The following is a 12242-nucleotide window of genomic DNA, read 5'->3' as shown; positions in this document are numbered from 1 at the left end:
GTTCGTGGACTTCAGCTCAGCGTTCAACACCATCATCCCTGAACTCCTTTCATCCAAGCTTCTCCAGCTCAGCGTCTCACCTGCCATCTGCCAGTGCTATTTACAGCTTCCTGATGGGCAGGACACAGCAGGTCAGGCTGGGGGAGGCCACCTCATCTACACGCACCACCAGCACCGGGGTGCCCCAAGTTTGTGTCCTCTCTCCGCTGCTCTTCTTTCTCTACATGAACGACTGCACCTCAATGCACCCGGCTGTCAAACTCCTGAAGTTTGCAGATGACACCACTGTCATCGGCCTCATCAAGGACGGTGACGAGTCTGCATATCGACAGGAAGCAGAGCGGCTGGAGCTGTGGTGCGGCCGACACAACCTGGAGCTGAACACGCTCAAGACTGTAGAGATGATCGTGGACTTCAGGAGGCATCCTTCGCCACAGGTGCCCCTCACGTTGTCCAGCTGCCTTGTGTCAACCGTCGAGACCTTCAAGTTCCTGGGAATTACAATCTCCCAGGACCTGAAGTGGGCGACCAACATCAACTCCGTCCTCAAAAAGGCCCAGCAGAGGATGTACTTCCTGCGGCTTCTGAGAAAGCACGGCCTGCCACCGGAGCTGCTAAGACAGTTCTACACAGCGGTCATCGAATCAGTCCTGTGTTCTTCCATCACAGTCTGGTTTGGTGCTGCTACAAAAAAGGACAAACTCCGACTGCAACGGACAATCAAAACTGCTGAAAGGATTGTCGGTACCCCCCTACCCACCCTTGAGGACTTGCACGCTGCCAGAACTAAGACAAGGGCGTGCAAAATCCTCTCGGACCCTCCCCACCCCGGTCACCAGCTCTTCCAGCTCCTTCCCTCAGGTAGGCGCTACCGATCAATGCAAACTAGAACTAGTAGACATTCCAACAGCTACTTCCCTCTTGCAATCAACTTCTTAAACAGCTAACCTATAATTCCATTACAACAAGCTGGCAATTTTTTGACTTGAGTTCGTTGTCACATTTCTGGGGCCAATTATGTATTACTCGTGCACTCACTGTAGTTGTCTCGCCATGCTGCACTATTTGCATATACTGCCCACTCATGCCAGAGTAGCATCTGCTCCATTTGCACACTGATTGAGGAGTATCCGTAACATTTGCACAACCATTGTCCCAGATTATCGGCACTACTCGTCACTTTAAACCGCATACACTCCTTGAAGTCTCAGCGCCCTTTGCAATCCGGACTATTGCGATATTAGTCATTCGAACTGCTCTAAGTGCTAGAAGACTCTGCATCTTTTTGCACAATTGTTTTTTGTCAATGTCTTTATGTCTCCAAAGTGTTCTGTAAATTGACTGTCTGTTGTACTAGAGCGGCTCCAACTACCGGAGACAAATTCCTTGTGTGTTTTGGACATACTTGGCAAATAAAGATGATTCTGATTCTGAACAGTTTTTAGGTAAATGCTATGGGAACACTGCACAATGAGACGTTGCCATTGCTCCATTTGAATAGTAGCCCTCCATTTTCTGCCACATCTCTCTGGTTTTGCTTTCCTTTTTAAAGCAATGGACTTCATTTTCCAATCACCATTTTTATGTTCTTTATGCGTTTCCCCCTGTTTCATTAATTTATTAATCTAAGTATGCTGTCTAAGATGAACGCCACACCAATATTATACTGAACATGGCCATCTCAATTACTCAATTACAGACTAGGGCGCATGCATATCATTATTTTTCGGTCTGTTGGTTTTTATGACTCTACTATACCTACTAAAGATGATTTGCTATGTAGAAATATAATTTCTACCCAAAACAGCGAGTGATCTGGTTGGTCATGTTGGACTGATGTATTTTGAATACAACTGTACCTGCTGTCAACCATTTGCTCTTGTCCATAGAGGTGTGTTGTGGATGCAAACACTGAGGGAAAACAGGATCTTCATGGGTGTGGATGTCTTGTACGTGATTAAGTATTGAGGTCCACTTTGCCACTCTTTCTGGCCCAAATGGAGAAGAGGCTGCTGTCAAGTAGAGGTGATTCTTTATGCTGCAAAGCCACTTGCTCAGTTTCTCGCATTCTTTTTTCTGTGCAATCTTCCCCAGCTTCTTGGACAGTCCTAATAAAAAATTTGTTTCAGTCATGCTCATACATGTTGAGCAAAAAAATTAACTCGTAGGACACTAATAATTATGCAAATACCGCACTGGATATGGATAAGCGAGCAGGAGCATTACAGCCAGATTTATTTTCCGTCTGAGACGTAAGCACGATAAATACCTTTTTCCATGTGCCAGACATCATAGTAATGTGTGATGTTCGCCTCCCCGAGGAATTTCTCAATCTCAGGGTGACAACCTGTGACAATACTTTGCAGAGTCACACCACGCTCTTCCAACACAGCAAGGCTCCTCTTTAGACCCTCTTTCTCCATGTGTTTGCTTCCACCTACTTCATTGCTCTGATTAGAAAACAAAAACAGCACGTAAGTAATTTAAACGATAACAACAAAAAAATACCTAGCACATATTCTTACTCACCTGAACCAACTGCACATCAACAATAGTGTTGCTTCTTAGGTCCATCATTGAGTAGCTGCCAAACTTGGCAGGATGACCTTCAAAAATAAATTTTAAAAAAATGACATTTTACATGTCATGGTGTTCAGATTTTGGATAGGAACCACTTGTCAAAACAGAACGATTATAAAATACAACAGAAGAGTATTGCTTACCTGGTGAGTCAGGCGTAAGGAGTAAGTCACCACCTAGGATGACATTCTTATGTTGACTAAGGTGCTGCAACATGCCATCCTGCACAGTGTTCCATTTGTGTATGATAGCAGGTTCGATGTACATGCGTGCGTGTCGTCGAAAGGTGTCATAAGGAAACATCTTCAGCTGCATTGCCCGGAAGATCTGAGAAAAGAATGACACATGATAAGCACATTACAAATTAAGTTATACTGTTATAGCTATTTTGTTCTACAAGGCTGTGTTCGGAATCATTCACGCATACCCCAATCTATAATCAATATAAATGGATTTTATATTGTGGACTACTGGACTAAATACAGTAGTTTACTCATCAGTCAAATGACAAATAGTTTGAACACTACTCAGGCACGCCGTTAATTATGTCATTGCTGTCGCATAATTCCAACGTACCAGATTCATGTTAACTGGTTTACCTTCTGCAAAAAAAGAATGAACAAATAAATGTGTACTGCCTTTTAGGAAGATTTTAATTCATTTGTACGTGCAGGCGTTTATTTGGAAGCTCATGCTTTTAATTTGGTGCAGCAGCTTTAGAGCCAGAAGTGTCGGGGACTCGTGTGACATTTGCACGTAGAAGTAGTGACGCAGCAGAGAAAAAAAATGAGAGATCGTTTCGAATCCACGTGCGGCTTGTTCAACTCTGCTGTACTCTTGATGTCGAAAATGTGCAATAAAGCCACAAATTACCATGAGGACACATCTGGCATAATCTCTTCCAGAGTTTAGGTCGCTGTCTAGCTCACACTAAGCACAAACATCTTAGTGAGGACAGTAATGTATACAATTATAATAACATTATATTTTTTTAAGGGGACTGGAGTCTATTTTACTAAATAAATACAAACAAAACACTTTGTGCATCAGTGATTCGATGTGCTGCTCTACTTGTGTTAAAGATATTTTCACTTTACTTTCACTCATGAACTTGGCTTGTGCCAACCCCAGAAATGGCAAAATGCATTATGGGATATATTGCTATTTTAGTGGGCACTATGTAGTGGCTAAGAAGTGATCTCAAACACAGCCCAAGTCTTTACCTTTTTAAGTTTGAAGAAAGATGAGCCTGTAGTATACACTGCAGCTGAAAGCTGGAGGTTTCCCACAGGTGTGTCACCAATAATTGGCTGACTATTCCATTTTCTGGAGAAGTGACAGTGCGTGCACTGCTGTTTTACAGAGAGGAATGTGCCTCTGCTTCTTCTCTGCACATCTGTAACCTGCTGACATTCAGGGCACACCGCAAACAGCTCCAGGAGGCACCTTTCGTGGACAATATATGCTGCCATCTTATGAACAGGACCGGAAGAATCTAGCCTATCAGAACAAGTTTTGAAATGTAAAAAATGAGTAACTTCCAAACTGCTAGAGCTTAAATCAAGTAAAAATTGTAATCAAACCAATTATATAAATGGTGAGGTTACTAACTCACTTCACATTTGCTGACTCAGAAAAAACTGTGATAGGTTCCTCAGAGGAAGGATCCAGTGGGTCTGGAATGTCCATCGATGAGCTGCCCTCTCGTAAATTCTCCTCATCCTCCTCCAGTTCCAAGCGAGCTCTTTTACATGGTCTTGAGGAAGCAACGATTGAGCTTCTGACACCAATGCCAGTGCGAGACGCTGATTCCAGGGAGCCTGCGAAAAAAAGAAAAAAGAAAATTCATTAAAATTTTACACGTTTCTTTCTTCCTAGACTTATTTGTTTTGTGTGCACGTGTGTTTTTGTACGTGCGCGCGCGGATGCAAATGCAGATCTGTGTGTATGGGAATTGTCTGTCTGTTGCCATATGGTGGGGGTTGTTAGGAAGGATGAGAGGTTTGAGATTCCCTGCGCATGAGACTGAGATTAGGTCACTTCCCATAACTAACAATTTGTACAAATTAGGCTATACCGTGTGGTACAATATATAGTATCTCCGATTTTGTGGATACACAGGTTTAATGTACATTTCATTGCATCCAGGCTGCAGCAGCCAATCATATTGCAACGCGGCCTGTCCTGCTTAGAGCTCATATGGAATTCATAATTACGCGTGGATTAGAGCTGCACGATATTGGGAAAAAACAAATTTCTTTAACCCTGCGATATATATTGCGATGTTAAAAAATACAGGATAACATTCACATGACGTGAAAATCAGCACAATTTAAATGTTTTCCCTCTCTAGAAAAAACTATGCTCAGTAGAGCACAAAAGTATACAGAGTAATTTGTATAGTCTACCTGCATTTAAATGCACTGTAGTATTGAGCAATAGTCCAAGCTAGACTTGAAGTTAAAATAAATTTTTATGTTCAGTTATAGTGTGTAGTCATCAGCACATTCCTAACACTATTCATTGTTTTTGAATCAATTGAATCAATTATTTTACACCTGTTGAACAGATACCTGTATATTTCTATATTTTAGTGCATTAGTTAAAGCAAAACATGTTATTGTGTACACCTGAAGTTTGTCCCGTCAATAATGTCATGCATTCGTTCTTCACATTCTGAAGAGAGATACAGTAAATGCAGGCGTGTAATTGTTTCCCGTGTCCTCATTCATAGTTCTCACACACAAAAAAATAAACACTCTAGTCTGCTTCGTATGTGTTGCTTGATGGTTATAATTTTCCTTATCAGTGCTAATCTAATTAGCATGTCCAATCAGGTCCCTCTCCTGTTCACTTTTGAATATTACAGTTGATTGACTGCATATCAATACACCACCATTGTGCAGTACCCTGCGATGTGACTATTGCGCACACGTACATTACAATGACAATGCTCAAACGATATATTGTGCAGCCCTACCGTGGATGCACACTGCCGATAGCCTGCACTTTCTTTGATGACTCAAAAAATAAATAATAGTCGTCATAATGATACTAATAATATTTTTTTTTAAAAAGCTCATACCGGTGACGGAAAGTTTAAGCGGTTTTGAAACCATGACTTTTTAAAACCGCAGTAAATCGCCAAAAAATAGCCGGCCCATGTCTACCTTCAACATTTATATCTCAGGACTTGATTCCATATTTCTGACACTATCTTCTCTGGCATGCACAACATTCATTAAACCAGTAATGTGTTGCCACTCAGCATATGCCCCCTGGCCCTTTCACTGCTGTGACCAACAAACAATATCGAACCTCTGCTCCCGATAAGCAATTCCATTCAAACCACTAAATATTTTATTATTGCACACGCTGCCACGATTCATGGTTAAGAGATCAACAGACGCTTTGATATTGCAATAACCAAATACCATATAATAATATGGTTATTCTTCAAAATGTGACCAACTTTATGCTCTGTAAATAAGTGTATTTTGATTGTGTGTTTATATGTCTACTTCTGTTTTTACCTCAATGCTGTAAATTGTGAGATGCCTGATTGATTTTCAGTGAGGGTGAGCGGTATGGAAAATGGATGGATGGATGGTCCTGTGACAGTGACAAAGCTCTATTCTATTCTCCTTTGATTAGCATTTTCATTCAAAAACTGCTTTGCATTGACCTTTTATGGTTGCATGTGGGTGTGTAAAGAGCAGAGAGCTCTGAGGGGGTGACATTTACAGCGGCTGAAATAAGTATTTAACACATCACCATTTTTCTCAAATATATTTCCAAAGGTGCTATTGACATGAAAATTTCACTAGATGTTGGGAACAACCCAAGTAATCCACACATACAAAGAAAGTAGAACAAATAAGATCAGAAATTAAGTTGTGTGTAATAATGTGAAATGACAAGAGGGGAAAAGTATTGAATGCGCCAACTGGTATTTATTTAATACTTTGTATAAAAGCCTTTGTTTGCAATGACAGCTTCAAGATGCCTCCTGTACGGAGAAACTAATCGCATGCATTTTGGCCCATTCCTCCACACAAGCAGTCTTCAAATCTTCACTCTTCCCTGGGCTTCTTTTATGGCCCTTGAGTTTCAGGTCTTTCCATAGATTTTCAATTAGATTCAGGTTAGATGATTGGCTGGGCCATTCTACCAGCTTTATTTTTCTTTTCTTTGAAACCAATTGAGAGTTTCCTTGGCAGTATGTTTCGGTTCATTATCCTGCTGAAATGTCCACCCTCGTTTCATTTTCATCATCCTCGTAGATGGCAGCAGATTTTTGTCAAGATTGTCTCGGTATATTAGCCCATTCATCCTTCCTTCAATAATGTGAAGTTTACCAGTACCATTTGCTGAAGAGCAGCCCCACACCATCATGTTCCCACCTCTGAACTTTACTGTTGGTATGGTGTTTTTAGGGTGATGTGCAGTGTAATTTCTCCTCCAAACGTGGTGTGCATTATTGCATCAAAAGAGTTCAATTTTGCTCTCATCCGACCAGACTACATTCTCCCAGTATTTAACTGGCTCATCCAAATGTTCTTCAGCAAACTTTAAACGAGCTTTGACATGCTTTTTTTTCCAGCAATGGGGTCTTTGCATGGTGAGCGTGCATATAGGCCATGGCGGCGGAGTACATGACTCACTGTTTTCCTTTTGACAACAGTACCTGCTAATTCCAGGTCTTTTTTAAGCTCTCCACAGTTGATCCTTGGCTCTTGGACAACTCTTCTGATTATTGTTTGCACTCATCTGTCACAAATCTTGCGAGGAGCACCTGATCGAGGCAAATTTATGGTTGTATGATTGGCTTTCCACTAACGTAATATGGCCACAACCGTGCTCACTAGAACGTTCAGAATCTCAGACATGCGCCTGTAACCAATGCCATCGTTATGTTTTGCAACAATTAGTTTGCTATGGTCTTGAGACAGCTCTTTGCTCTTACCCATCATGAGATGTGTCTTTACTCACACCTTGGTAATGAGACCTTTTTGTAGGCCATCAATTAGGACTGAACCAGCTGATATTCATTTGCACTGACAAGGAGCAGGATTGCCGTTTCATTATTGATAGATTTTTAGGTGTTGTCTTGGCTTTGTGTGCCTTTTTGCACCTACCTTTCTTCATGTGTTCAATACTTTTTCCCCGTGTCATCTCACATTTTTACACACAACTTAATTTTTCATCTTTTTTGTTCTTCTACTTTGTATGTATGGATTACTTGTGTTGTTCCCAACATCTGGTGAAATTTTCATGTCAATAGGACCTTTATAAGTAAATCTTGTCAGAAAAATAGTGACGTGTTAAATACGTATTTCACATACTTATTGCTGGATACAACCCCGTTCCCAAAAAAATTAATATCATGGAAAAGTTTATTTATTCCCATAATTCCATTCAAAAAGTTAAACTCTCATATATTATAGATTAAGTGCTCACAATTCAAACAATTTCAAGTATGTATGTTTATTTTGACATTATTTGGGCTTCCAGCTCCTAAAACCCACAAAGTCAGGAAATATAAAATAAAATAATAATAATAATAGAATACTGTGAAGAAATCAGCCCAAATTTTGCAGGCCATAAATGTTTTAAACTGAGTGTGTAATCAACTACTAAACTCAAAGGACCTGCACAGGTTTCCCCAGGTGTCATTAAATTCCTTCAGTTTGGTTCAATTATCTCAGTTGGGTTTAATATGGGGAAGACTGCAGACTTGACAACTGGCCAGAAGACCACCATTGATACACTCCATTGGATGGGTAAGGCACAAAAGTTCATAGCCCACGGTCATCTTGTTTGCTGGTGCATCTTCTCCTGCCACATTTTGTCCTCCACTAGACTGTCCATCCATATGCTTGGACACAGCACTCTGTGGACAGCCAGCCTCCTTAGCTATGAACTTTTGTGGCTTACCCATCCTATGGAGGGTATCAATGATGATATTCTGGCCAGTTGTCAAGTCTGCAGTCTTCCCCACATTGAACCCAACTGAGATAATTGAACCAAACTGAAGGAATTTAATGACACCTGGGGAAACCTGTGCAGGTCCTTTGAGTTTAGTAGTTGATTACACACTCAGTTTAAAACATTTATGGCCTGCAAATTTTGGGCTGATTTCTTCACAGTATTAAAAGTTTTTGAATACCTGATTTTGTGGGTTTTATGAGCTGGAAGCCCAAATTATGTAAACATAAACGAATAAATGCTTGAAATTGTTTAAATTGTGAGCCCTCAAGCTATAATCTATGAAAGTTAAACTTTTTGAATTTAATTATGGAAATGAACATTTTCATGATATAATTTTTTTTTGGAGTGTCTGTAGTTCATGTTTGTTAAAATAAAGGAATTACATCTTGCAGACATACACCTAAACAATTACAGGACACACACTTGACTACATCAACAAACCTGTACTTTTGAAGTTACGTTGAAGAGTTTGCATGGAAAGCTGTGTGCCGACTCGACGTGTGGCTGGGGGGTCCGTCTGGCAAGCCACATGATGTACCACAGCAGCCAGTGCAGACTTGGTTGCCTACAAACAAAGGACAGTAACTATTTATGCATCTGATTTCCATACCAATCTGCAGCACTCAAACAAGCAAAACATTTTGTTTTGCTTTTTGGTGCATCAACCAGCTATACTTACTATATATAGGTGATAATGTGCTTTGCTTTGGCAACATTGCATTGTATTGCCATTAACACCACTTGAATTTGATTAGGTTTTTTGAAGCAAATTTAACAGTACTGAGCTCTCTATTAACCAAGACATAGTGAGTTACTACGTTCACATCCTACTGCAGGTAACTAGCACACAAAGAGGTGTCTATGCATTAACGATACTGCAGATCATGTTATAGTCCACTCAATCTGCTCAGGTGAAGCCTGTAATGCAAGCAGCCACAAACGGTAACCTATGCATTGCAAATTGTTCCTGTTTACCAAATTACAGGACAAATTGCAGTCCAGCAACAACTTATTAGAACGTTGACTGCAGATAAGCTGCGTGAGGACGTGGTATGACAGCCTTGCTGGTTGAAGTCTATTTAACATTAAGCCCATTTTCACAATTTACTGTGACATTATGCAAGGACACTGATGAAATTACAGCCACGCATGACAATCTACATTACTAGGATTAACATTTTTGTAGATGATATGGAAAGTACCGTTGACAAGTTATTTCATGTTATATCAAGTGTAAAAAAAAAAAAAAAAACATCTTTGTATACTTACAGTTCCCTCATCTGTATCTTTGCCACGGACAGTTGGTATCGATCCATCTTTTACATATAGTCTCATGGCCAGTCCAGCTTTATACTGACCGAGGTTGCTAAAGCAGTCAGACGCGAAGTGGTTGGCACAGACGACAAGATTTTTGCTGACAGAAGCCGGGATGTTTCCATTGTAAATAAAATGAATCCACTTTGCCCTGATGTCCTCTCTGGCTGGGAGGCGATGTAATGATGTGTGACGATCTAAGCATCCAACAACGTGGCAGGTCTGCTTAGCTTTTGACTTGGACATAATAGCGGTTCTGTGTCGTCCGTCACTCGGCTGCGAAGAAAAATGAAGGCTCTTCGCCCAGGCAGCTGCCAAGTCATGGGTGGAGAAACTCGATGTGAGGGTGGTATTCTTTAAATAGGCTCAACTGCTACAGACAGTATGGCCAAAAACCTGAACACTTGCTTAATGACACATTTTCTGACATTTGCAGCTCATGATAATGCAATGCAATTTGCATCTATATTCCGTTGTTAAAAAGCAGGACTTTCGCATCACAGTGACTTTAGAGTCCAGTTCCATCCCATCAAGATGATATTTTACTGACGTAAATATATATCTATATATATATAGATAGATATAGATATATATATACATATATCTATATATATATACGAAATGAAGTTCCAAATCATGGAATCAGCCAGTCAGAGAGCCGTTTCATTTTTTGTCCTAATGTTGCTCAAAGCACTTACTGTAATAGCTTACTTTTTGTTAGCTGTCTCTGAATAATGGCAGCATTTTAAGTATTCTAGGATTCTAGTTAATTTATGGTACTACTGTTTAGGGATTCTGCTTAAACAGTCACTAAGAAAATGGAACAAATAATCCTCAACCTCCAACATGGCTAACTTAAGTGTTGCCAAAAGTGTGTAACATCACGGGAAGATTATTTATGGGTTTTGTTTTCCTATTTACAGAAGCCTATTGTTGCCACACCACAGAAAATAAAAAAGGATAATAAATAAAAACAAAAAGGTTACACATTATAACGTGATAAATTTCACTGTTATAACATGATAAGTTTTCACCTTATAACACTATAAGAGTTTCACGTTACAACGTAAAAAGTTATCACGTTAAAACGTAATAAATCTGACTTCCGCATTTGGCAAACCAAAACAAAGCAATTTCTTCTGATTTAGGTCACTGGCGGAGTCCTATTTATGTCTTATATATCATAATAACTAGCTGTATGTAACTATAGATACGACAGAGGCCACCTCTGTGTCTGCCTGTGTCCCTAACTCCACCTTGGAAGGATGTGAGTGACCACGGAGTCACAAGAGTTGGCGAGTCCTCCGTGAGACCACATTTTTCACATTATAACGTGAAACTTAACATGACGTGAAACTTATCACGTTATAAGGTGATACTGAACAAATGTTACATTCTAATCCATACCTCTTTTCTATTTTGTTTTAATAAACTATCATTTATGTACTTGCATGTTCAATTTATTTCAAATCATGGAAATATGGGTCATTACAGCTGTTCTGAAAATTCGTAGTAGCAACAAAGTAAGAAAAACAATTGCAACGTAGATGTCAAATTGTATTATGAGTTTTATGCGAATCTAATCGTCAAGTGACTAGAGACACCGACACATACAGTGTAGCTCAATTATTTATAAAGAAAAAATAACAAAAGCAACAACAACAAAAAAACAACACAAAAGGACACTTAACTATATTGGGGGACAATTATGGCATTTTGTCTACCAAAATAATGGCGCATGCGCAGTAGTAGCTTGGAGACCCTCTATCCTCACTTCCGCCCAAGGACGGCGGGAACCCAACTAGGATATGAAGCTAAAAGCTAAAACGATGTTGCTGTTTACATAACACTATCCCACACGTCTATCATTTAATACCACTAAGCTGATAATACTTATTTTCTTACAGTCACAATACAAATCTTAAGAGAGTGTACTTTCACGTTAAACGTATAGTTAGAAACGAAACGTAGCGCACCCGGATGCGCTACATGCATCAACGTCGTATTAAATTCCAACACAACACAAAGATAAAGAATGGATAAAGGAGAAGTTTAAAAAGATAAAAGTAGAAAAGAATACCTTAGCGATAAGCGTCCAGAGAGCGGAACACACGGACAATGCCGACAGCGACTTCCGGTACGTTCTTCTTCTACTTGTGGTCGTAGATGTATACGTATAATCTATATATACATAGTGACACTTCGAAGTGCTTTACCGTACGTCGACTGTGCCGCCATGTTGCATGTGGAAAGGTAGTTGGCCATGCCCCATTCAGTTGCTGCTTGGAAACGGAGTAACCGTTTTACAGGTAAGACTTTTACAGGTACGACTGAACAATGACTACATTGTATTGTAC

The 12242-nt window shown here is 40.0% G+C and overlaps 1 protein-coding gene across 2 annotated transcripts in view; it reads right to left on the bottom strand.

Moving 5' to 3' along the window:
• The window catches only part of LOC133474470 (TIMELESS-interacting protein-like), a 32902-nt gene extending 20858 nt beyond the window's left edge, over positions 1–12044 (bottom strand). The window contains exons 1-9 of one of the 2 annotated variants that reach the window (XM_061766234.1): positions 11966–12044; positions 9841–10196; positions 9013–9136; positions 4196–4400; positions 3804–4080; positions 2724–2907; positions 2530–2606; positions 2270–2450; positions 1860–2108 (exon numbers count right to left, since the gene is read on the bottom strand). In XM_061766234.1, the coding sequence (XP_061622218.1) occupies positions 1860–2108; positions 2270–2450; positions 2530–2606; positions 2724–2907; positions 3804–4080; positions 4196–4400; positions 9013–9136; positions 9841–10131 (1588 nt within the window). In that variant the 5' untranslated portion in view covers positions 10132–10196; positions 11966–12044. The remainder of the gene's footprint in view (positions 1–1859; positions 2109–2269; positions 2451–2529; positions 2607–2723; positions 2908–3803; positions 4081–4195; positions 4401–9012; positions 9137–9840; positions 10197–11965) is intronic. The other variant, XM_061766235.1, reaches the window with a different exon arrangement.
• Positions 12045–12242: the final 198 nt, after the last annotated feature.

The sequence above is a fragment of the Phyllopteryx taeniolatus genome, chromosome 2 (assembly GCF_024500385.1).
Source record: "Phyllopteryx taeniolatus isolate TA_2022b chromosome 2, UOR_Ptae_1.2, whole genome shotgun sequence".
In the NCBI taxonomy this organism is placed as follows: domain Eukaryota; kingdom Metazoa; phylum Chordata; class Actinopteri; order Syngnathiformes; family Syngnathidae; genus Phyllopteryx; species Phyllopteryx taeniolatus.
The sequence above is the reverse complement of the archived record's forward strand: the minus strand, read 5'-3'. Positions and strand labels throughout refer to the sequence as shown.